The sequence below is a fragment of the Nestor notabilis genome, unplaced genomic scaffold (assembly GCF_000696875.1).
Source record: "Nestor notabilis isolate BGI_N333 unplaced genomic scaffold, ASM69687v1 scaffold16254, whole genome shotgun sequence".
In the NCBI taxonomy this organism is placed as follows: Eukaryota; Metazoa; Chordata; class Aves; order Psittaciformes; family Psittacidae; genus Nestor; species Nestor notabilis.
This window is the reverse complement of record NW_009924455.1, coordinates 16,762-39,698: the sequence shown is the minus strand read 5'-3', so window position 1 is coordinate 39,698 and position 22,937 is coordinate 16,762. Positions and strand designations below refer to the sequence as shown.

The 22,937-nt window shown below is 41.1% G+C and overlaps 1 protein-coding gene across 1 annotated transcript in view; it reads left to right on the top strand.

Annotated features, from left to right (window-relative positions):
• Positions 1 to 22,937, top strand: part of EIF2AK3 (eukaryotic translation initiation factor 2-alpha kinase 3) — a gene marked incomplete at its 5' end in the record, with an annotated part of 39,679 nt that overhangs the window by 13,986 nt on the left and 2,756 nt on the right. Inside the window, 13 exons of the mRNA XM_010012614.1 lie at positions 2,732 to 2,926; positions 5,297 to 5,427; positions 7,397 to 7,631; positions 7,879 to 8,041; positions 9,324 to 9,461; positions 9,942 to 10,064; positions 10,666 to 10,886; positions 11,222 to 11,334; positions 12,471 to 12,593; positions 13,798 to 13,947; positions 15,159 to 15,927; positions 21,014 to 21,181; positions 21,721 to 21,822. Coding sequence (XP_010010916.1) covers positions 2,732 to 2,926; positions 5,297 to 5,427; positions 7,397 to 7,631; positions 7,879 to 8,041; positions 9,324 to 9,461; positions 9,942 to 10,064; positions 10,666 to 10,886; positions 11,222 to 11,334; positions 12,471 to 12,593; positions 13,798 to 13,947; positions 15,159 to 15,927; positions 21,014 to 21,181; positions 21,721 to 21,822 — 2,631 coding nt within the window. The remainder of the gene's footprint in view (positions 1 to 2,731; positions 2,927 to 5,296; positions 5,428 to 7,396; positions 7,632 to 7,878; positions 8,042 to 9,323; positions 9,462 to 9,941; positions 10,065 to 10,665; positions 10,887 to 11,221; positions 11,335 to 12,470; positions 12,594 to 13,797; positions 13,948 to 15,158; positions 15,928 to 21,013; positions 21,182 to 21,720; positions 21,823 to 22,937) is intronic.

Here is a 22,937-nt window from a genome sequence, read left to right as displayed (position 1 = left end):
ACTTCCTCCAACAACTCCATGTCCTCCTTATGTTGAGGACACCAGAACTGCACACTGTGCTGCAAGTGGGGTCTCACGAGAGCAGAGCAGAGGGGCAGGATCACCTCCTTTGACCTATTAACACAAAGCAACAGCTGCACAGGCTAAAAGTTGTCATTAAAATGATGATGCATTTCTGAAAGAATATATATATATAATAAACACAATTTATGGTATTACTCTTGTGTGGAATGTTTCACCAAGACATTCCACCATGGTTACAGCTGCAACTTTGGCACTGGCATCTTTTGTTTTTCAAAAGGTGTTTTCCAAAATCCACATGCCTTTGTGTCTCAGGATCACAAGGCTGCTTTTGAATAGGAATGTTTGTGTGAACCTTACTTGCTTGCTTTATTTTTCCACTGATCAGGTGATTTCTACAACTGACCCCTCCCCACACAAGTTCTTGCCTTTTTTGTTGGTTCATTTCTGAAAGTGTGTGTATAGAGCTCTGTGTGTGTGTATTTTTCCTCCCCAGTAGCAGGCCATAATGCAACATTCCTTGTGCATCACAGATGTTGTGCAGTGTCTCTTCCAGGATATTTGGCCTTTTTTGCTATAAGGTAAATACTTGGGAGGGAAAGAACATACCTCCTTTTGCTTTGTGAAGTGCTTTGCAGCTACTCTCAGGTGTTTATTTTTATCATCTCTTCAATTACACTTTGTGCTCCTGAGAGGAGATTTAATTGTCAGTCATCGTGAGGTGTTTCAAAGCCAGGATTGGATCCTTTAGAGATGTTCAATACAGTCACCAGCATTGTCAGGTAACTCACCTAACTTCGAATGAGGTGTGTCAAACAGTGCAGGAAAAGGTATTAGTCACAACGTGCACACACTTAGAAGATCTGTCTCTCCCTCCCTGCCCAGGTAAATCCCAACTTTGCTTAATGCTGTTTTCTCATCTGTGACCCAGTTAGAGGAATAAAAAGCCCCATGTTAGAGAGAATTTTAGTCATGCAGAAGACATGGTTTCAGATCCTCACAGTGGTTCCAGAAATAATAACCAGAAACCTTCTGTATCTTTTGTATGGCTTTGTAATACACATCTGTGCTTTGGAGTCTAAGCAGGAGTACTTTGTTTGAACTGACTAATATACATGTACCACAAGTCTTTAAATCCTAATGTGTAAAGTATCTGAATTTAATGTAATTACATTGTAGGATACTGCCCAAATGGACAGAGGTTCTGCAAAAGCATTAAAATCTTCCATGTTAATCCATATCCTCAAAAGCTAAGATTATGTGGATTACAGTTCCTCACTGTTGTTGAGGGGCACAGCCGCTGTGGCTCCACAGTATTAGTTATGGTCTATCATGCTGCTAATGAGTTTCTTAATAAGTCCCTTAGTACTCATTGATGATGACTCATGCTTCCGAACTAGGATCTCCTTGAAAATCTCAATGTAATGGATGAGATGCTGTATCCTGGGGAAGATGATTTTTGACTTGTGTGTTTAAGAAAAAGCCAGGCAAATTTTAAAGGAACAGTGTATTTAAACATAAGAAATTCTGGGGGCAAGTTAGGTTGAACTGCCTGGAAAAGCAAAGGTGAAATGTGAGCTCTGATCTCAATGGTAACTGCACTCTCTGCTTTACAGGAGGAGATTCTGGAGTAGTCTTAAATGATTAAAGAGTTCACAAACAGCCTCAGAGTTTCTTTTAAAACTGAATTCAGTGGAGAGAATGACTGATTCTGTGCTTAGCAGTAAACTAGCCTGGGGAAAAAAACCAACAGTGAAGTAGAACTTTACCTACAATGCCACTGTCTTGAAACTACACAAGTAACATGCAAAACTTGCACTTTAACCAGTCACTGTCAACTTCAAGAATACTTCTTCATGTAACATATTTTCTACAGTTGGGTGAATACTAATCTGTCATCTGATTGAGTTTGAAAATGTTTTGCTTAAAGTGGAAAGTGTCACACACTGAACTGTTTGGTTTTGGGTTTGTTTTTTAACTTAAGAGCAGTGAAATATGGATTTGATTTGAATGCCTGAAACTTTTCTGTCTTTAGTATAACTTTGAAATATAATGCTCTGGGTTACAAAACCATAAAATAGAATCATCACAGACTGGTTTGTGTTGGAAAGGACCTTAAAGCTCCTCCAGTTCCAAGCCCCTGCCACAGACAGGGACGCCTTCCACTAGAGCAGGTTGCTCCAAGCCCCTGTGTCCAACCTGGCCTTGAACACTGCCAGGGATGGGGCAGCACCCTGTGCCAGTGTCTTAACACCCTTATAGTGAAGAACTTCCTAAGAGCTCATCTCAGTCTCCCCTCTGGCAGGTTAAAGCCATTCCCCTTGTCCTGTCCATACACCCCTTGTCCAAAGCCCCTCTCCAGGTTTCCTGGAACCCCTTTAGGCACTGGAGCTGCTCTAAGGTGTCCCCTTGAGGAGCTTTCTCTTCTCCAGCTGCCCCAGCCCAGCTCTCTCAGCCTGGCTCCAGAGCAGAGCTGCTCCAGCCCTCGCAGCAGCTACGTGGCCTCCTCTGGACTCACTCCAACAGCTCCATGTCTGTCCTATGTTGGGGGCCCCAGAGCTGAATGCAGTGCTCCAGATGGGGACTCAGAAGACACTGCGTTATAATGCACTGTAGTTCCTTATACAGTGTTTCTGTTTCCATTTGTGATCTGTGTGTTTTGATAAAATTGTGGTTAAATGGTAGCTAACCATCCATTCAACTGGTTTAGGTGTTTGGAAACAAGATGATAATCCCTTCCTTGGATGGGGACCTTTTCCAGTGGGATCGGGACCGAGAGAGCATGGAAGCAGTTCCTTTCACAGTTGAATCTCTTCTGGAGTCATCCTACAAATTTGGCGAGGATGTTGTCCTAGTTGGGGGAAAGTCTTTGACAACCTATGGGCTGAGCTCATACTCAGGGAAGGTAAGAGCCTGAAAGTTGCCTTGTGTATGTGTTCCAAGCAGTCTTGCAAATAGGTTGAGATTTAAACTGCAGTGCAGCTCCAGAATGGCACAAAAGAGCAGAATCTGAGCTTCTTGGGCAACAAATGCAGTGGACTGGAATAAGTTTAACAGTTAGTGCAATTAGATGGTGTGGCTTAGCCCCTCACTGCATCTCCTCCTGCCTGTGAGCTCCTGATGTATCCACTGTGCTGCCCTGAACATGTCTCACCCTTTGTTAAGCTGATTCATCTTGCTAACCCAACAGAAAACTTCAGTTTTTATTAGTGAATTAGTTTTCTGCTGGGATGGCTGTAGCTCAGCAAGGGGTTGGGGAGTGCCAGAGCCAGCACAAGGAAACCGACAGGGGGGTTTGTGTCCAGAGGTGTGAGGGGAAAAAAGAAGGATGGCCCCTTTCTAGCAAGCCAGGAGAGGAGTTCAGCTTTATCATATAGCTCTGCTTGAAGCAGACTTTGCTGTTCAGCTTACTGCATGTCAAGGAAGGCTTTAGGTGACACACTTTTTCACAACTGATTTCAGATTTTTCCACAACTAAAGAGGGAAAGGTGGTTGAAAACAAGAAAAACATTCATTATATGCAAATGTTTAAGACTTGTAGTTGTCGTGAGCGAGTTTACTATCTTTGAGGAGAAGTTCTTATGTTTTAAAGTCAGATGCAAAAGCGAAGTTAAAAACTATTTGCTGTCTGACTAGTTCAGAAGGTATTTTTCTTCTGAAATCCACTGATTAAAAGTTGTGTATTTTGAAAAAACACAGTAGAGAAACAGGCTAGAAAAAGCACAGGAATTCATTATTCAGAGGCTTAGAACTGACTTCGTCCTCCTCCTTAAGGTCAGATGTGACTAAAACACTTGTAGATGCTTTTTGTAATGAAACCCCATACATTTGCTAAATCAGAAAGGTGGGTGCTGTTTAAAACAAGCTAAAAAACAAATTCAGTTTAAAAATGTTAAACTCCCAATGTTTGTTTTCCACAAAATCACGTGTGGGGTTTTTCATTTTGACCATTCATTTTAATGTTGAACACTTCTCTGGCATGGTGTAAAGTAATCTCTAGTGATAAAGGGCATAGACCCATAACAAGAGTTCATGAAATCATTTTGATTTGTTCATTGATCACAGTGGGCACTGTGCACCAACAGACTGCTCCTCACCAGATGCTCAGGAAGGGGAAGTTTCAATTTCTTTTTTGATTCCTGGCTTATGCTCACAGTAGCAAAAGTGCCTCTTGCAGGAAATGGTGCCTGACTTTTCCTCATTAAAAATTTGTCTATTGTGTTTGAATCATAGAATTGTAGAGTGGTTTGGGTTGGAAAGGACCTCAAGATCATCCAGTTCCAACCCTTGCCATGGGCAGAGATGACTGACACTAGACCATGTCAGCCAAGGCTCTGTCCAACCTGGCCTTGAACGCTGACAGGGATGAAGCATTCACAACTTCTCTGGGCAGCCTATTCCAGTGCCTCAGCACCCTCACAGTAAAGAACTTCTTCCTTAGATCTAACCTGAACTTCCCCTGTTTCAGTGTGAACCCATCACCCCTTGTCCTGTCCCTACAGTCCCTGATGAAGAGTCCCTCTCCAGCATCCTTGTAGCCAGACCTTTCAGACACTGGAAGCTGCTCTGAGGTCTCTATGCAGCTTCTCTTCTCCAGGCTGAACAGCCCCAACTTTCTCAGTCTCTCTTCACTGAAGCCAGCTCATATTCAGTTTCTCTTTGGCAGTATGATGTTGATTCAGACTTCCTGAAAATGTGATCAGTAGCTCCCTTTTCAAAACACACTTGCCCATATAACCCACATTCTGTTCGAGATTGGGACTGTTTACATGTCTCTGTGACTGTGAGAGTTAAATGAGGTCATCTTTCCCATTTAATAGCTGACAAGGCGAAGGGAGAAGGCTCTGCAATGTTTTAAAGAGATCAATAGTACTTCATTTAAAGCTAACAGAGTTATGCTGAGACAAATATGGCACGAAAGCAGAATCGTTCTGTGGGTCTTGAAGGAATGTTCTTTTGATGTCCATAGATACAGTGGGGAAAAAGAGAGCTAAGATTTCTTTCTATTAGAAGTATGTCCAAAATATAATCCACAGCTACTCAAAATAGCCCAAACTGTGGACTTACTAGAATCATTTGAAAAGCCCTTATCCCTTAAGCCACGCTTTTCAACATCCCTCAAGTCGAGCATCTAAAATCACAGAGCTTCAGATCACCCATGAGCCAAAAATGTGTTTGGATTGTTAGCTTTGAATATTGCTGTTGATTACATTGGTTTGTCTTGAAGTTCTTCCGAACTTGGAAGCAAGTGTGTGTCTCTCACCCTGTCCCTTAGGTGAAGTACATCTGCTCAGCTATGGGCTGTCGCCGGTGGGATGACGATGAAACAGAGCAGGAAGAGACGCTTCTATTACACCGAACTCAGAAAACGGTTCGTGCTGTTGGACCACGCAGTGGCAATGAAAAGTAAGTGTGAGAATTGACAATCCAATCGAGAGAAGTGCTTAATACATGATGACTTAAGGATTTGACCTTCTTTTTGCTCTCCTTAGAGTAGGAATTGCACAAGGGAGTTTAGATTGTTAACCAAAGGAATGCACTAGATGGTTGGCTACGATCTGACCCCTTCGCTGTCAGTGCTTTTGTAAATTGTCTTGAACTTCAGTTCTCTTTCTGATTAGATAGAAAAGATAGGTGCACATATTTATTCCTCTAAATCAAATGTAAATTGCTTTCCTTGTCTTTGCATCCCTTAAAAGAGTTTGTCACTGCTCTACTGCACAAGGCAAATGTCACTAAGGTTTGTTCTAACCCTTTGTACAAAAGGAGAAAGTTTAAACGTCATCTTATGACCTACTGATTCAGTTGTAAATTCTTCACCTACTCATGGTAACTCACTTTTTTTTATACTTGATGCCTTTAGCTTTCATTTTAAGTTGATATTTTAACATGTGTTCAGTCTTCTTACTTTTTTTAGCCCCATTCTTAAATCCACTTCGTTCATTTCACAACGTAGGTGGTCTGTTCTTTACAAGCTGTAGAAGCTGATTCAGTCTGTGACTTTCCCAATGCTGTCACTTGAAGTTTGAATACATCAAGATTTCTATAAAAACACAGACATGTATCCTACTAAAAAAAAAACCCCAACAAAACCCACTTCATAAAATACAGGTTTAAAAGTCTGGTTGTCATAAAAAGATACAATAACAGCCCAACAATTTAGTGGAAAAATAGTCATTCCCTGTTCCCCTGCTCCCTCTTCTGTTTGCAGCAGGATTTGACAGGTTGTGCATCTGTAGTGTATCAGGGAGAACCTAATCAGAACTCAAATAGATAAGCAGATTAGATGTGTGAAAAGAGAAATCTTGGGTCCCGTGGCTCTTGGAGACTGAAAATGTCAGGGAGAGGCATGTCATAGAAATGCAATGACAAATTATGGCTGCTATGGAATTTACAGGAGACATTCAGGATTTTAATCCAAAGAAATAACTTCTAATAAATCAACTGAATATAAAATAAATTCATTAAGGAGACAGTTTGGGCTCCTGGGGGTTGCCAGATTGGTCCTAAGAAACTTTGAGTACCCAGACATACTGTTCAAGAAGTATTTTCCCCCTGCTAGCTGTTCAAGACACAAGCATGCCATCCCATGTGTCTTCTCTACAACATTGGGCTATATAATGGGTAAAAAGAGACAATAATCATTCTTTCTCTTTCTGAGAATAATTTTCAATTTCTGCCCTATTTTAGTTTAGTTTAGAAAAATTACAGAGCTTCTGGCTATGCAACACACCTCTGTTGCTTATACAGCTGTACTCTTTTTTGGTGTTAACCTATGGGGCATGAGTGGTCCTGGTTTCATGAAGTACCTGCCAAAGAGCCCCTCTGTTGGGCTGTGTGTGGGATTAAAACAACAGAAGAAGCATTGTCTCTTCCTCATTGCAAGAAACTTTACATTTCAAATTAGATATGCTTTAGTAATGAAGAGAAATATGTCTTGTGTAGAATGCTGCTTCCTAAATCATAGAATGGTTTGGGTTGGAAAAGACCTTAAGATCATCTAGTTCCAACCCCCTGTTAAGCACCTTCTCGTTGCTTTCATCAACTACATGTTTTCCAGCTAAACAGCCCCAACTGTACTACTTTAAATTGCCCTCTGCATATACTAAACTTTCAATGCCACTGGCCCTACTTCACCTGCTGTTTTCTCAACTCCCCCTTCGTGTTGGACAAGATTTATCAGCTTGCATGGTTTGTATTCTGGATTAGCACTCCCCCTCCTGGTGCAGTTGTGTTCATCTGACAATCTGAGAGTTCACTGTGAAAATATGGGCAGAAGACAGGCAACTCAGTTTAAGAATCTTCTGGATGGAGGATTTGGGCTGCCTTGGAATATGTCAGTTGTTTCTACAAAGTTTCTCTCTCTTTCTGTAAGGTGGAATTTCAGCGTTGGTCACTTTGAGCTGCGCTACGTCCCAGATATTGAAACCAGAGCAGGATACATTGAGAGCAATTTTAAATCAAGTATGAACAAAGAAGAAACAAAAATCATTTCGGATGTGGATGAGCAGGAAGCTATGATGAAGGACACAGTGATAAAAGTCTCAGTAGCTGACTGGAAGGTGATGGCTTTCAACAAACGAGGAGGACATCTGGAATGGGAATACCAGGTAGGGAAAAAGATAGAGTATTAAATGCTATAAAAAGTATAAATTGTGCAGCATCATAGATGTTCTCTTTCATCGTGGGTTTTAGGTGCTGTCTTTGTAAAGAAGCACACATCTGCTTGTACATTTTAAACTGAAATTCTGACTTTGAGCTGTTACATCTGTTAGCAAAACTAAACCAAGGACTTAAGCACATTGGTTATCATTATTCTTATATCTAGTTAATACAACAATGCTCTGTCTTCTTCAGTTTTGCACTCCAATTGCTTCTGCATGGCTGGTTAAGGATGGCAAAGTAATTCCAATCAGTCTGTTTGATGACACAAGTTACACTGCGAACAATGAAGTACTGGAAGATGAAGAAGATCTTGTGGAAGCTGCCAGAGGGGCCACAGAATCCAGCGTCTATTTGGGTGAGACACCTCTGCAGCATTTGCTGTAGTAAAGGTTACTCTTTTCTGTGTTGAGGGTGTAGTAAAGCAGATCTTTCTGTACTAGTAGATTACAGTTAAGAGGAGCTGTTACCTGTGCAGCCTGATATTCTGTATAATGAAAGCTGTTAAACTTAACCCACATCGCTTTATAAAGCCCCACATTGAGGCTTCACTAACATGTATATCCCAGACAGGCACCTTGAATTGATTTAAAGACTTTGACAAGGTAGAGATGTGTTCTTATCTCTTCCTAGCCTGCTCTGGTCATCTTTGATGTTGTCATTCAAAAGCAAGAGTTCTGTGTACCCGTTTTAGAAGGTACAGTATACCTTTGGCTATGGCAGAATTAATATCTATGAGTGTTGATATTTGAATAGCTGTGATAGTTGAAAGATTGAATTTTTTTCCGTTTTAAAGATCAAAACATTTCAAAACCATAAATCTTTCTCATTTTGACTCCAAAATGTTCACTGCTCTGTAGTTTCAGTACACTGGAGATCATTGAAATTCTTGACACTTTTAAAGATAGGGTTATAGCTAACAGTCTAACTGCTTGCTAAGCAATAAGCAATATCTCCCTCCAGCCCACTAATTTGTCACATTGATTTTTTCCTCTACACTGATTACAGTAACTTACCATGAAGAAATTTTGGTTAAGAGTTTGTGTGACTAAGTTTTCATCCAGCTGTCAGAATTCATTTGATGTGGCTTGTGATAACTTGAAATAGAGTGGCCGCAGGTCCTTCTCCCTCTCAGCTGTCTATCTCTGGGAGGTAAACGTGCCTTGGTTTGCTAATACTTTGTTTGCCTTAGCCTTTTCCTGTAATTCTTTACACCTTGTAGCCTTCCTCTTACTGGATACACAGATAAAGAATAACACTAGGAAGCTGGATGGAAGCCTTCCTGGTAGTGGCTTATGAGGAGTAATCTGTACCAGCATTAACAAGGGTAGGAAGTTTGAAAGAAGTCTCACCTATGCAAAACCCAAGCTGCTCTGTAGCTCTTAAAATTGCTGGAATAATTCTGTAGCACCAGCTCTCCAAGAGTGAAAATGAGATGTTCTTATCTCTTGCTTTTCAAGAGCAGAGGAACATACTATCTGAATTCACCCAGCTTATCAGAGTCAGTATCTCAGGTTCTCAGAATATAAAGAAATATGTTCAAAAGTGTTCTTAACCACATGTTTTAACTGGACAGTTTTACTCTAGGGATGAAGAGAACTAAATCTGAAGACTAATATGCTCTCTGGTTTATTATTTAGGTATGTACAGAGGCCAGTTGTATCTTCAGTCGTCTGTCAGAATATCTGAGAAATTCCCCACCAACCCAAAGGCTCTGGAATCCAGGAATGATAATGCAATTATTCCTCTTCCCAAAATCAAATGGAAACCTTTAATCCGTAAGTAACAATTGAGAGTTTCATTTGCTGTCTTAGCTCTGAGAAGAAAGGACATCTTTCTGATTTCCAGTATGTTTCAAACTAGTTTAATGTTTCCAGCTGTAAACCAGTTCAGGAACCATCTCTGTGCTTTATTCAATTGTTTATTCTTTTCTAATCTAATGTTTTCTTGTACTATGGATTTGACAGGAGCTTTATTAATAATGAAAGGTTGGGTCTTCTGAAAGAGGAAGAAATTTTTTGCAGTTATGTGAATATGAATGAATTACTTGTCCAGAAACAGTATTTTGGCAAGGGGGAGTGGTGATAAGTAACTGTTAACTTAAAATCCCCTTCTTAATGTTTCCTTGCATTAACTTTGATTCTGACGTCCTGGGCCAAGAGATGTTTTCTAAGATTATGCCAATGGGAATCTCATTAAAATAATATAGAATTTTGATAACAGTTCAGCTCAGAAAATTATGTCTTTTCTATGTTTAGATTCTCCTTCCAGGACTCCAGTGTTGGTGGGGTCTGATGAGTTCGATAAGTGTCTCAGCAATGACAAGTATTCTCATGAAGAGTACAGTAATGGAGCACTTTCAGTTCTGCAGTATCCATATGGTAGGTGGAAGTTCCAAATGTTGAAGTGTTTCAAATAGCCTAATTTGCCCATTTATTATCTGTGAAATTCAATAAATGGCCTTTTGTTTGATCTTAATATGTATATCTCTTTTATCATTTAATGAGCTAGGAAATTACTGCCCAAAGTAGGACATCCACATGGTGTGTGTACAATTAGTGCCACACAAAGCACTTCAGAGTGCTGGAAACTGCTACTGCAGAGGTACTGTGTGTTCTGCCATTGCCACTGGTAGTTGGTCCAAGTGGAAGAAGCTTGTGAATCGGTTTGGTTTTTTTCACAATTTAATAGCAGTCTGTAGAGACTCATTCTGGCAATATAAAGTTTTCCATATGGAAGATGTTCTGTTTTAAAGCTATAAGTGGTCAGGCCTTCTGAAGCGGTAAACTTTAATGCGAGACCTACTAACCATAGAGTCCACAACCTTTATTGACTGAATTTACTTATGTGCCATTTAAAGCCATGGGTCACACAAATGAAAATACCCTGTGTCTGTTGAGAAAACCTGTTACTAAGAAGACAAAATTGTTTTGTAGTTACCTACAAGTAAATCTATGTCCTCCTTGTACCTTTTATCCACAGATAACGGTTATTACTTACCCTACTACAAGAGAGAGAGAAACAAACGTAGCACCCAGATCACTGTTAGGTTTTTTGAGGATACAAATTACAAGAACATTCGTAAAAAAGATCCTGTTCTGCTGCTTCACTGGTGGAAAGAAATTGTTGGCACCATTATATTTTGCATTGTGGCCACAACTTTTATTGTACGCAAACTTTTCCATCCCCATCCCTACGGCAGAGTAAGTGTTTGCTTCTAAATCCTAAATACAGAAAGTATTACTGCAGCCTTTTCTTTTGGTTTTGAGTCTGCAATGAGTAGCAGTAAGTTAATAACTATTGAGATGACAGAATCAAAAGCCTAAATTTATTGTTTAATCTATCTGTGAAGGCTATCAGCTGCCTTGTATCATTGAACTGCTGAAGCAGGCAGATTATGCTGCTTCAACCATGCCTAGTGTCTTTGGAGATACTTACACTGACATAAAATGCCATCTTTAGGGATACAAACTGGTGTCAAATACTTAATGAATTGAATGTGTTTGGTTTTTGTTCTTGTTTTGGCCACCCTTGCTAGCTGCGGAAGGAATCTGAAACACAGTGTCAGACTGATAGTAAATATGAGCCCACCTGTGGAGATGTTAAAGAGAACAGCTGGAGTGACATCAAGAACTCTGGATATGTGTCAAGGTGAGCTCAGTTCAACACAACATGTACTGGGCTTGTAGTCTATATGGAGGGAAGAGTTAGGTGTTCACTTGTTCTTCTGTATGAAGTGGTAAATGCTCCATCCCTGGCAGTGTTCAAGGCCAGGTTGGACAGAGACTTGGGCGACATGATCTAGTGTGAGGTGTCCCTGCCCATGGCAGGGGGTTGGAACTAGATGATCTTAATGTCCTTTTCAAACCAAACCATTCTATGATAATCAGCAACAGCCATAAAGAACCCAGTCACCTCATTATCAATGGGAGATTGCAGTTATGATTAGTCTAAGCAATCCCAGGGAGTCTATGGGATACCTGTGATAAGGAATGTTGATTTCCTATTTCCTACTGATACATGAAATGGAAGATTGATTCTTGAAGGTTAAACTCAGTGTTTACTCCTTCTGTTTCTGTGTTTATGGATTAAAGCAGTAAAAGGCAATTGCAGATGGAAACAGATGATGCTCTGCAGAATAAGCAGACTATATTTGGAACAAACCTTTGTGCCTGCTATGAAGGAGTTGGTTAAGACAGAAGGGTGTATAGGGGCATGTTGTGATACTCTGGATAAAATGTGGCCATTTCCTGAACATTTATAACTTACTACAACTAAGAACTGGAGTATATAAAATGAGGAAGAATAAGAAAGATAATGAGATTTAAGAATAGTGATATTTCAGAAGGGATGCTTAGAAGACTAGTTGTAGAAATAGTTATTTGGGGTGGGGTTAAAGGCACATCATGATTTAGAAAGTAGTTAGCTAACACCACTTAATCTGGGTATAGAAACTTAGGCTACATACTCATGATCCATGATCCAGTATGTATGTACCTAATACTCTGAAAAACTTCTTCAGTTTTTCATGTGGCTGCATAAAGGAACCTGCTGGGTTGTGATAGACACTGAATAGAGGCATAATCAGCAACTGTCCATTGCATAAGTAGGTAACCATCTGATTGCCCCAGTGGGTGCGCAGGGAAAGAAGATAAGAAATGCTTCAAGTCTATTAACATGTTTTGCCTGTACAGAAATGTTTCACTCTTAGTCATAAGTGATTTTTCTGTCTATACTAAGGCATTTTTCTTGTCTATCCTCCCTTCCTCACACCTTTCTTCTCCCAGATACCTGACAGATTTTGAACCAATTCAGTGTCTGGGTCGTGGAGGCTTTGGAGTTGTTTTTGAAGCCAGAAATAAAGTGGATGACTGCAACTATGCTATCAAAAGGATCCGTTTACCTAACAGGTAATGAATGAGTTTGATGAGACACAGAAGTAATGAATGAATGGTGGGATCCCATCCTACACTGAACCATCTGTTCCTGAGCTGATGTCCCAGATATTTCATTAGGATGAATGACATACTTTTTAAGGGGGGGGCTGACTTAGTTTTGGCACCAAGAATTTGGCATGTGCAATCACAGCAGAAGGGTGACCTGCCTGGCTAAAATACTTGCATAGCAGGACACTTGTGAGGATGCTGCAGCTACATGGGAACTCCTTTGATTTCCTTGATGAATAGAGCCTTTGATAACAGGACCAGTTATGTGTAGCACTGTTAATTTGCTTCTCTCCTTCCTCTCCTTACCTTTCCTACTCCACCTTCTCTTTCTTTTCTCTCTCCCTCACCAGCTTTTCTGATTCCATTTGTCCATTTGTTTCATTTTCTGGTCCCACAACCCCCTACCTTTTCTTTCAGCCATAGGTGGTCAAGCCATGCTGCTGAATTACCCTACACAGAGCTTGCAGCAGTTCCTTTTAGTGGGAGATGGGAGACACTGCTTCTGGATATCTCAAGTTAGAACAGCAACAGGCAGGCCAGTAGAGGGAGGGGGTAAAGCTAACAAATCTAGAATTACTACTTTTTTGACTGTATTAAATAAGTGTGACTATTTAAGACTAAAGGTTTTGTTCAGAAATTTAAGGTAGCCTAAATTCTTCTTTTCCAAGCATATTCAAACCCATTAAATAAAACCATCCGACTTCATTTGATCCAGTTACAGTCTTATGAAGAAAGATTATTTACTTCAATAAATAGCAGGCTACCTGCTTTCCTGTGCATAGAATGGAGATAGTCTTTATGCAGTCTCCTTATGTTATACCAAGTACAAAAGAAATACTAAGGTATTGCTGTCTGTCTTCTTTTGTGTCAGTGTCTTCTACATCCCTGTAGACTATTGCGGTTTAGTGGTGCTTTTTCTATCCTGTAAACAGTTAAGAGCAAGATGAACCTTTTCTTCTCAGTTTTGCTGCCTGTAATTGTGTGAAATGGGATGGCTAAATACTTAGCCATTCTGAGCACATACTGCTCCTCCACACTTCTAACCTGAAGGAGTTGCTCTGGGAAATTTAAGACATAGTTTTGATTAAATTCCTTTGCAGAAGTTTCTGTACTATTCTGTTGCTTTATGTGAGCATGCCTCTATCGTTCTCCTCACCCCACATTGTAGGGAACTGGCTCGTGAAAAGGTGATGCGGGAAGTCAAGGCCTTGGCTAAACTTGAGCATCCAGGTATTGTTCGGTACTTCAACGCGTGGCTGGAAGCTCCACCCGAGAGATGGCAGGAAAAGATGGATGAACAGTGGTTAAAAGATGAAAGGTAACTCGTGGTGGGTTTTAACAACTGAGTTTGAGATTGTGCATCAACAGCATTGGTGAACTGGTAGATGATCCAGGAAGACAGAAAGACAGTGTCGGAAAGAGATGGTTATTAACTTAGCCTGTTAACTTTTCAATTGAACAAGGTACAAAAGTACCACTCTTGTGCATAGTGTCTCTTGATTTATCATAGAATAATAGAATGGTTTGGGTTGGAAAGGACCTTAAGATCACCTAGTTCCAGCCCCCTGCCATGGACAGGGACACCTCACACTAGACCATGTCACCCAAGGCTCTGTCCAGCCTGGCCTTGAACACTGCCAGGGATGGAACATTTACCACTTCTTTGAGCAACCTGTTCCAGTGCCTCAGCACCCTTGTTGGGGTACCTTTTTGGGTCCTCTGTTATGTTAATGTCCTTCTTTCAGCTTAGGAAACATCTTGTTCCTAATTTAAATTCTGTCATTGAATCTTTGGGTGGTTGGAAGGCTGGAGATTGTTACCATGGTTCAGTTTTAAACTTTGGCATCTCTGTCCTCTTTGTTGCTTTCCGCTGCTTTCTTCCTTTTTGTTGGCTTGGTTTCGATGGATCTGATTCAGTACTCTAATGCTGCAATGAATTTATTTCAGCAGAAATAGGAGGGATAATCAGAGTGACTATTTCTAAAGCCTGGTAGGAGTAGGTTAAAAATGGAAAACTGGATAAAGGAGTTGGAGGATGTTAAGAGAAAGCAAAAAGTGGGTGTATTTTAGCAGTTAAAGAATGAGGCCTAATACAAATAATAGTGGTCTCATAATAACATCTTAACATGCCTAACGATTTTAGAATATAGTGACCTTTATATTTCAGGCATCAAATTAACATTTCACAGCTGTAATTCTGCCAAGGCACTTTAAATAGTCATTGCAGTGCATGTTCTATAGGACTGAATTTTTTCCAGCTGAAGATGAGCCTGATTGCACATTGGGAATCCAGGCAGTAGAGCTTGCCAGATCTTCCTTTATCAACACTCAATGAGAAAACATTATTCTCCTAAGAAAAATGCATGCTAAATCCTGGTTATTAGTGATTCCCAACCTTGGGTAGTGATTTACCATTAGGGTATGACATGGTTCTCAGAGGTAGCAGTTGTTAAAACCTGGGCTTCTGAAAATGTATCTTTAGTGGAATGAGGTTCTGTAGTATTGACCTCTCGATTTTTGTTCTTCCAGCACTGACTGGCCACTCAGTTCTCCCAGTCCAATGGATGTCCCATCATTTAAGATCAGAACAGAGCCATTTTCTACAAAGGAGCACATTGAAGTTATTGCCACTTCATCGGAGAGGGTAGGGTCTGTGGGAATACCCTGTGGTCAGTTTGATTCATCCGGAAGCCAGTTTTCTCCCCTGGAATTTTCTGAGACAGACAACAGGGACTTACACCAGTCAGAAGATCCACTATTGAACCTTCAGGACAGTGTCCTTACAGGCTGTGATGTAGAAGACAGTACTATCAACAATAACGAGCTGTGTGACTCCTTGGAAACATGTTCTTCAGCTGTTCCTGTTGTACACCTGAGGGAGGGGACCTCCTCTTCTATTGTGTTTGAGGATTCTGGCTGTGGAAACGCTTCCAGTAAGGAAGATAAAGTCGGTGTTTCACGTGGTGAGGGTCTTTCTGAGGATAAGGCCAAAAGTACAAAGGAATCTGATAACAAGAAATCTGTGTCAGGAAGTCCCCTCTCTGTTTCTCCACCAAGGCCAACAAGTTTAAGCCTGGACCTTTCTAAAAATATTACAGAAAAAGTCAAACCCACCTCTCCAAAGGTGTATCTTTACATCCAGATGCAGCTCTGCCGGAAAGAGAACCTTAAAGACTGGATGAGCAGAAGGTGCATGATAGAGGAGAGGGAAAGGACAGAGTGTCTGCAGATATTTCTGCAGATAGCTGAAGCGGTTGACTTTCTGCATAGCAAAGGATTAATGCACAGGGATCTCAAGGTTTGTATTCACAGGTTACTGTAGGAAATAGGTTGGGCTTTACTTTAGATTTATTAATTGGGATGATCATCACTGAATGCCTGAATTTCCCAAATCCTGGTTGTAACTGGTTATCTCACTGCCTGTGTCCTGTAGGCAAATGTTCTCAGGTTTATTACTCTGAGGTTATCTTTGTAGCTAGCATAACTTGAATTATCTGTGCCCAGAGTGTCATACAAAGGTCTCCAGTGCTTTAAAATTCCCCAAACACATGGATTGGCTCCAATGGTATCACAGGGTAGCTGTCCCTCCACTGCATTACAGACTCGAGCATCAGCAATTCCAAATTTGACTGCTTCTGATACAGCCATGCCAGGCTGTTATGCCAAATGTCTGCTTTAAACTGACAGATCATGAGGCTGTGGATACAGGTAACATGATTTTTGGATGTGGGAGTAACATGGCACTGGAGACAAAGCCTCCTAAAACAGTTGACTCTTATCAGTGACCTCAGCGTGTTGCAAAAGCTGAGTTAACATCTGTACAATAATCTGGAGGTGCAGTGCTCCAGGAAATAAACATTCATCATTCCTTATTGCAATTAAAGTCTTTCTTACAACAAGACTTCTTGTACCTGGCACACATCAGTTGCATTTGTTTTATGGCGTTTTTAATTCAGGCTCTTTATACAGGGTTGTTCGTTGCTGAGCTGTGTGGCAAAGAAAGCTGATTTGGATCCTGTTCTACCATTTCAAGTGAAGCAGATAATTGGCAGTGTTCAGTGCAGTTGGATTTGATGATCTTAAAGTTCTTTTCCAACCAAAGTGATTCTCTGATTCTAATTCTGGTATTTTCCTTCTTTTTTCCATAGCAATACTGCCTAAGAGCAGTGTATTAGAGAAAGTAATAACAAAGTATTACTGCTCTAAGATTGAAATGTAAACTGTCTTGGGGTTGAATTCTGAGCCAATGCCAACTAACACAATGTGGGTTTCTGAAGGATTCATAATCTTCTTAATGTCTGATAACATCCAAACAGTTAAGACTGGGAAAGCTGGTTTTTACCTCTGGCATTTAATGTAACTGAAGTCAGGAGTAACTTTTTGTACCTTTTCTTTCATTTTGCTTCCGATCCCATGTTAGTGCTTGATCTTGCTGAACTTCTAGCACTGGAAGCATCAGAATGTGTTGCCAAACACCAAAATTCAATTGAAGACCCCAGCTAAAGTTAATCTTAGCTCTAAGAAATGGATTGCTTTTGCCAAATGGTGGAGAGGTAGTTCCTGTTTCTCTTTGCTGCTTTGAGGAGGAGTTAGTACCTCCCTCAGTGGTAGTTAATGCTGAAATTATTATAACTGCTGTTGCTGCTTCCCAGATGGTAATCATTTGGTATTGGTGGAGATGAAAGATAATGCCATCTCACATGTGAGATCACTGAAAGGATACTTCAAAGTTAAAACAACTCACACATCAAGGATTTTCTTCTCCATCAGCATTATGCAATTCCCTGGAACCAGTTATCTGCCAAATCTTTAGAGCTCGAGAAGCTGACTAGAAAAGTAATCAAATCCTCATACTATGCTGGGCATGTTCATAAATAACCTGTCTGGACAATACTGTCAGTTGTAACTCTGGACTCTTCCCTCTGATCACTGTTCAATAGCACTTACGTAGACCTTCACTTAAAACCATTGTAGTTCAATCAGCACTTGTGCAGTGTTTTGTTGGAACAGCTTTAAAGTTCAATGCTGGTAGCAATTTGAACAAGAGATTTTATTTTGCTTATTGGGTAGAAACAACTCTGAAATGCTCTCCCTGAATGAACATCAACTTCCTGCTTCAGAAAGCTTGCCATAGTGTATGGATGTTATTCTTGGATCCCAGAAGTTTGCCTGTTATGTGCTGATTTGGTCAAAACAACAGTATATTTAAGGGTTTTCTATAGTTTTCAGAAGCTCCTTGGAACAGATCTCACCTAATATTGTAATTTGCCCAAGAGGTTGGTCATGCAACCCTAAGCTTGTGCCAGCACTAGTAGGCAAATAACCTGCAAAGCTGTTTTATCTTTGCTAGAGGCAGAGCTGGCTGATAGCAGAGGTCACATCTTGCTCCCATTGGCGTGAACAAAACCTGCTTGGTCTATGGGAAAATAGATTTGTATGCATGCATATGAAAAGCTTTTAAGAACATCTTTTAAATATTGAAACGAACAGTGCACATTGAGATGCATTAATTGGGCTCCTGCTCATCAGAGATACCATAAGAACAAGATGGCAGGAATTTAGGCAAGCGAATAGGTCACAGTTCAAATTCTTTTGAAGGTAGAGAAGCAGAAGTCTTGTCTGTCGAGTGAGTTCACTGTTATTCCCAGGATAAGCTCTTGGACATGATTGACAGCTCAGAAGAAACTGAGTTTCATAGAGCTGCAAGAACTGTCTTAGATACATTTTGCAGCATTAATTGAATTAAAGATTCTTCCAGATGTGTGAGTAGCTCTCTCATACCTGTGGAAAAATGGGAATTCTTATTCTGACTGAAGATTCAGGAGAGAACTTTCTTTGTGCATGTGGTAAGATAACTAAACTAGAGGCTAGTTGTATTCTTCTGATTTAAATCAGAACTGCATGCACCTGCCTTAGACTTCTTTTTTCCCAATGTGATCTTATTTTTGCTGGTACTTTGCAATAGCAGAGAACCTAAATCTCTCCAGTTTAAATTTGAAGAAGCTCTTCCCTGTGAGGGTGCTGAGGCGCTGGCACAGGGTGCCCAGAGAAGCTGTGGCTGCCCCATCCCTGGCAGTGTTCAAGGCCAGGTTGGACACAGGGGCTTGGAGCAACCTGCTCTAGTGGAAGGTGTCCCTGCCCGTGGCAGGGGTTGGAGCTGGATGAGCTTTAAGGTCCCTTCCAACCCAAACTATTCTATGATGATTCTATAATCCACTCTCCTTAATTTGTAGAAACTATGTGCCAGCCTATTCAGAGTCTGTTTTGAGCCAGAGAAGTATGAGAATTAAAACTTTCTGGTAAAAAGAGTTTCACTCTCTGAAGCAAGACAGATTTTGTTGACTCCTTGTGTGTTTGTTGGAGGAGGCGGCGAATGGAGATCAAGGCAATGGGATACAAATCCCTAATGGAGACATTTGTGCCTTGAGCATTAACATTCTGATATAAAGATTTTTAACAACATGGGTGTGCAGTCAGGGGGTGGGTGCTGAATTAATGCTTCAGAGAGAGCCTGGACATGCTATGGATTCATAGGGTAGTAGCTTTTGTGTACTAAGTGAGCTGTGACTCTGAAGAGTATGACATTCGTTACAGGAAACTACAGCAGGAGATAAGAGCTGGCTCAGAAAGCAGTTTGAGAGGCAGGATGTGGGCACTGTGGAACTAACAAGTTTTATGTAATGATTCCTGTAGTGCTTATCTCAGAGCTGGCCGTTGCTTGAAAACAACACCATCAAGAAGCCTTTTTTCTGCCTTTCTCTCTTGCACAGAGTGGTTTTGTCTTTAACTGAGGAAGTCAGGTGGACTTTGAAATAGGTCAGCTTTGTAGTCCTTTAATCTTGTGGGAAAATATTGCCCGCTATCTGTGGGCTTCCTCCTGTTCCAGGGTTTATGTCAACAAAGCATGGACCATGTTCTCCCAGCCTTGAAGGTCCAAGAGCCCCAACAGGAGCATGCCCAACACCACCTGCCTCTTTACCACACCTCAGCCCTTTCCCTGTACATAGAATCACAGAATAGTTAGGGTTGGAAAGGACCTTAAGATCATCCAGATCCAACCCCCTGCCATGGGCAGGGACACCTCACACTAGACCATGTCACCCAAGGCTCTGCCCAACCTGGCCTTGAACACTGCCAGGGATGGAGCATTCACCACTTCTCTGGGCAGCCTGTTCCAGTGCCTCAGCACCCTCACAGTAAAAAACTTCCTTATATCTAACCTGAACTTCCCCTGTTTCAGTTTGAACCCATCACCCCTTGTCCTATCACTACAGTCCCTAATGAAGAGTCCCTCTCCAGCATCCTTGTATCCCCCTTCAGACACCGGAAGCTGCTCTGAGGTCTCCACGCAGCTTCTCTTCTCCAGCTGAACAGCCCCAACTTCCTCAGCTTGTCTCCATCCGGGAGGTGCCCCAGCCCTTGATCATCCTCGTGGCCTCCTCTGAACTTGCTCCAACAGCTCCATGACCTCCTTATGTTGAGGACACCAGAACTGCAATAATCCCGCTGCTTCTTCCTGCAGGATCAGTCTGTTCTCCCAGAACTGTGTGTGCCTGGCTTTATTTGTAACTGAGACAAAGCAGTCATGTCTCAAAGCAATAATCATTCATTTGGTGTGTGCTATTTTATCAGCCAGAATGCAAATCTCTTGAAGAACCAGCTGAGATATGTACCATTAGCAAGGGGGCATCTCCGCTCCAGGCTCTTTTCTCAGTAGGTTAAGCCAAGGATGGTGGTACCTGGCAAACAAGCTGAAGGAGCGTTAAGCCTCATCATCGCTGTTGCTGCTCTTGTGAATTGCAAAGTTCTTGAGCTTCTATCAAAAATAAACTTGTAAGGGTTATGCAAACAGATATTCCTGCACTTAAACTGCACAGCACGAACTGAAAAGCAGACCTTATTCCTGGAAAAGCAGACCTTGTTCCCAGACTTCCAATGTATCTACAACGATGATGTGCTATGCGCTGGCAAATGAGTTTAGCACTGAGATTAGAATAAAAAAGACTAGGAGTCAGAACCCCAGCATCTAGTGTGAATTTGCCATATGATGGAAGTTGGATAACTTATCCGTGCTGTTCCCAACAGCTGTTGACTTTTGCGTATGTTACTCAGCAGACCCATGTAGTGCCAGTAAACCTCTATGGGATGACAAGAAATGAGCAATCTGACTTTCAGGAAGGGAGACTACTTAATACAGGAGTAATTCCTTTCTCCTGACTAGCTAAGGTTATCAGCTGCTGCCACTAACCTGATGGTTAATGAGTGTTTTTAGCCCTGACAGCACGGCTTATCTGAACTAGAACAAAGTGTTGTGTCTTCTGAAGCACTGAGACTTGTTTAATACTTACTTGTGCTTTTGTCCTTTTACCTGTTTGTTTTTGTAGCCTTCCAATATATTTTTCACAATGGATGACATAGTAAAGGTTGGGGATTTTGGACTGGTAACTGCTATGGACCAAGATGAAGAGGAGGAATCAGTACTCACCCCAATGCCAGCCTATGCCAGGCACACAGGACAAGTAGGGACCAAACTCTACATGAGCCCAGAACAGGTTTGTGCTCTCTGCTCTAAAGCTATATCTGGCAGTGCCTGGAAGTCACCTGAATTCCTGGGAGCTCAAAAGATCTGGCATTCTTTGTAGTAAATTGTTGCAATCAAGTTACTTAAATTATTTGTAATCAAAGTAGAGTTTTGAGCTAAATTGAATTCCAAAATTAATATTTTAATATATATATTTATTATAGGGAAAAAAAGTGAATGATGATTCATACTTGGATGCATTCATCTTGTTTTTAATGTACTAGATAACTGTATAACTTTGAATTTAATTGAGCAAGGACAGGCTATTATGCAAGATAAGTTGCAACATCTTGCTTTGCAGTTGGGTCTGCAAAGAGGAGCTGGTGGTAAGGACCTTGCTCACCCATGCTGCTTGTTGGTGAAGTTCACCCATGTGCCTGTCCTCTAGTGTTCAGCTCTGCACAGGGCTAATCACTTCCATATGTTAACTTGAGAGGATGTTGTTTATGTTATAAATAATCACATAAAGTGAGTGGCTTGGCTGTCCTAACCCTCAATTTGAATTTCCAGATCTGTGGGAACACCTATTCGCACAAGGTGGATATCTTTTCTTTGGGACTGATTCTCTTTGAGCTGCTTTACCCTTTCAGCACACAGATGGAGAGGGTCAGGGTATGTATATTTGTTTAAAACAGCTATTTGCTTGGTGAAACACTTGCAAGAGGTTCTTTTCAGTTTTGAAAAGTCTTGCAATTAGGAGCACAACTTCTGTATCAGCCTCGTACAGGCCTCCTGAATCAGTGAAAATAAATTACAGTCTTCCTAATGTGTGCAGTTGAATTGAGGCCTTAATTTCTTTACAAAGCTCTTCTGTTGCCAAGCCAAGTAAGAGAAACTATTGAACTAGGATAGCCAAGAACTCAAGCAACAAATATAGCTTGTGACTTTAAGCCTACCAGCTTGATTTGCATTCAAGAATTGGAACCATGCTGTGCATTTTTATTTCTTCCTTCATTTGCATCTGCAGTGCTTTTCCACTCAAAGCACTTAGTGAAAAACTGCTGTTCCTTTTCCTATAGTGAGTCTTCGCTGTGAGTCTCACCCAGCTTCAAGCACAATCTTCCTAATAATTGATGACCTTCATTGCATCACATTTGAATTTGGGAAGTTTGATGGTGCATTACAACTCTTGCTCGCTGTTAAAATGGATGTGAGATCCTTCTTGCTCAGGAACAAGTTCATAGAGAACAGGGGCTGCAGCCAGAAAGGTTTTTCCTCTTGTATGTGGTGACAGTGGCCTATGCAAGAAAGAAAGAGTCATTATAATTGTATTTATAATTTATATGTGCCTGGAGAGGGGGGGTAAATTCTCACATGAAGATGGATGTTTTCAGCAGAGATGTAAGAAGTAACTGAGCCACACCATGAATGCAGCCTGACCAAATGCTTCACCTTATGCTGGCATTGCATTCTGTTGCTTAAAATGCTCTGGGGTTTTATGGTACAAAAGAGTGTAGTCTGCACAAGGAATGGCAGTGCTTAATTTGAACCCCTTGCACTGAAACTAATTTCAGTGTCCTTAAAATCAGTTTTACTGAAACATATACCCCATGAAGAGCTATCCTGAATTCTCAAGATCTCCTGCAGCAGTGACTAGAAGCTTTCCCCTTCCAGTTTGTGTCCTGACTATATAAACAAAGCAAGTAGAATCATAGTCTCATAGAATGGTTTGTGTTGGAAAGGACCTTAAGACCACCCGGTTCCAACCCCCCTGCCGTGAGCAGGGA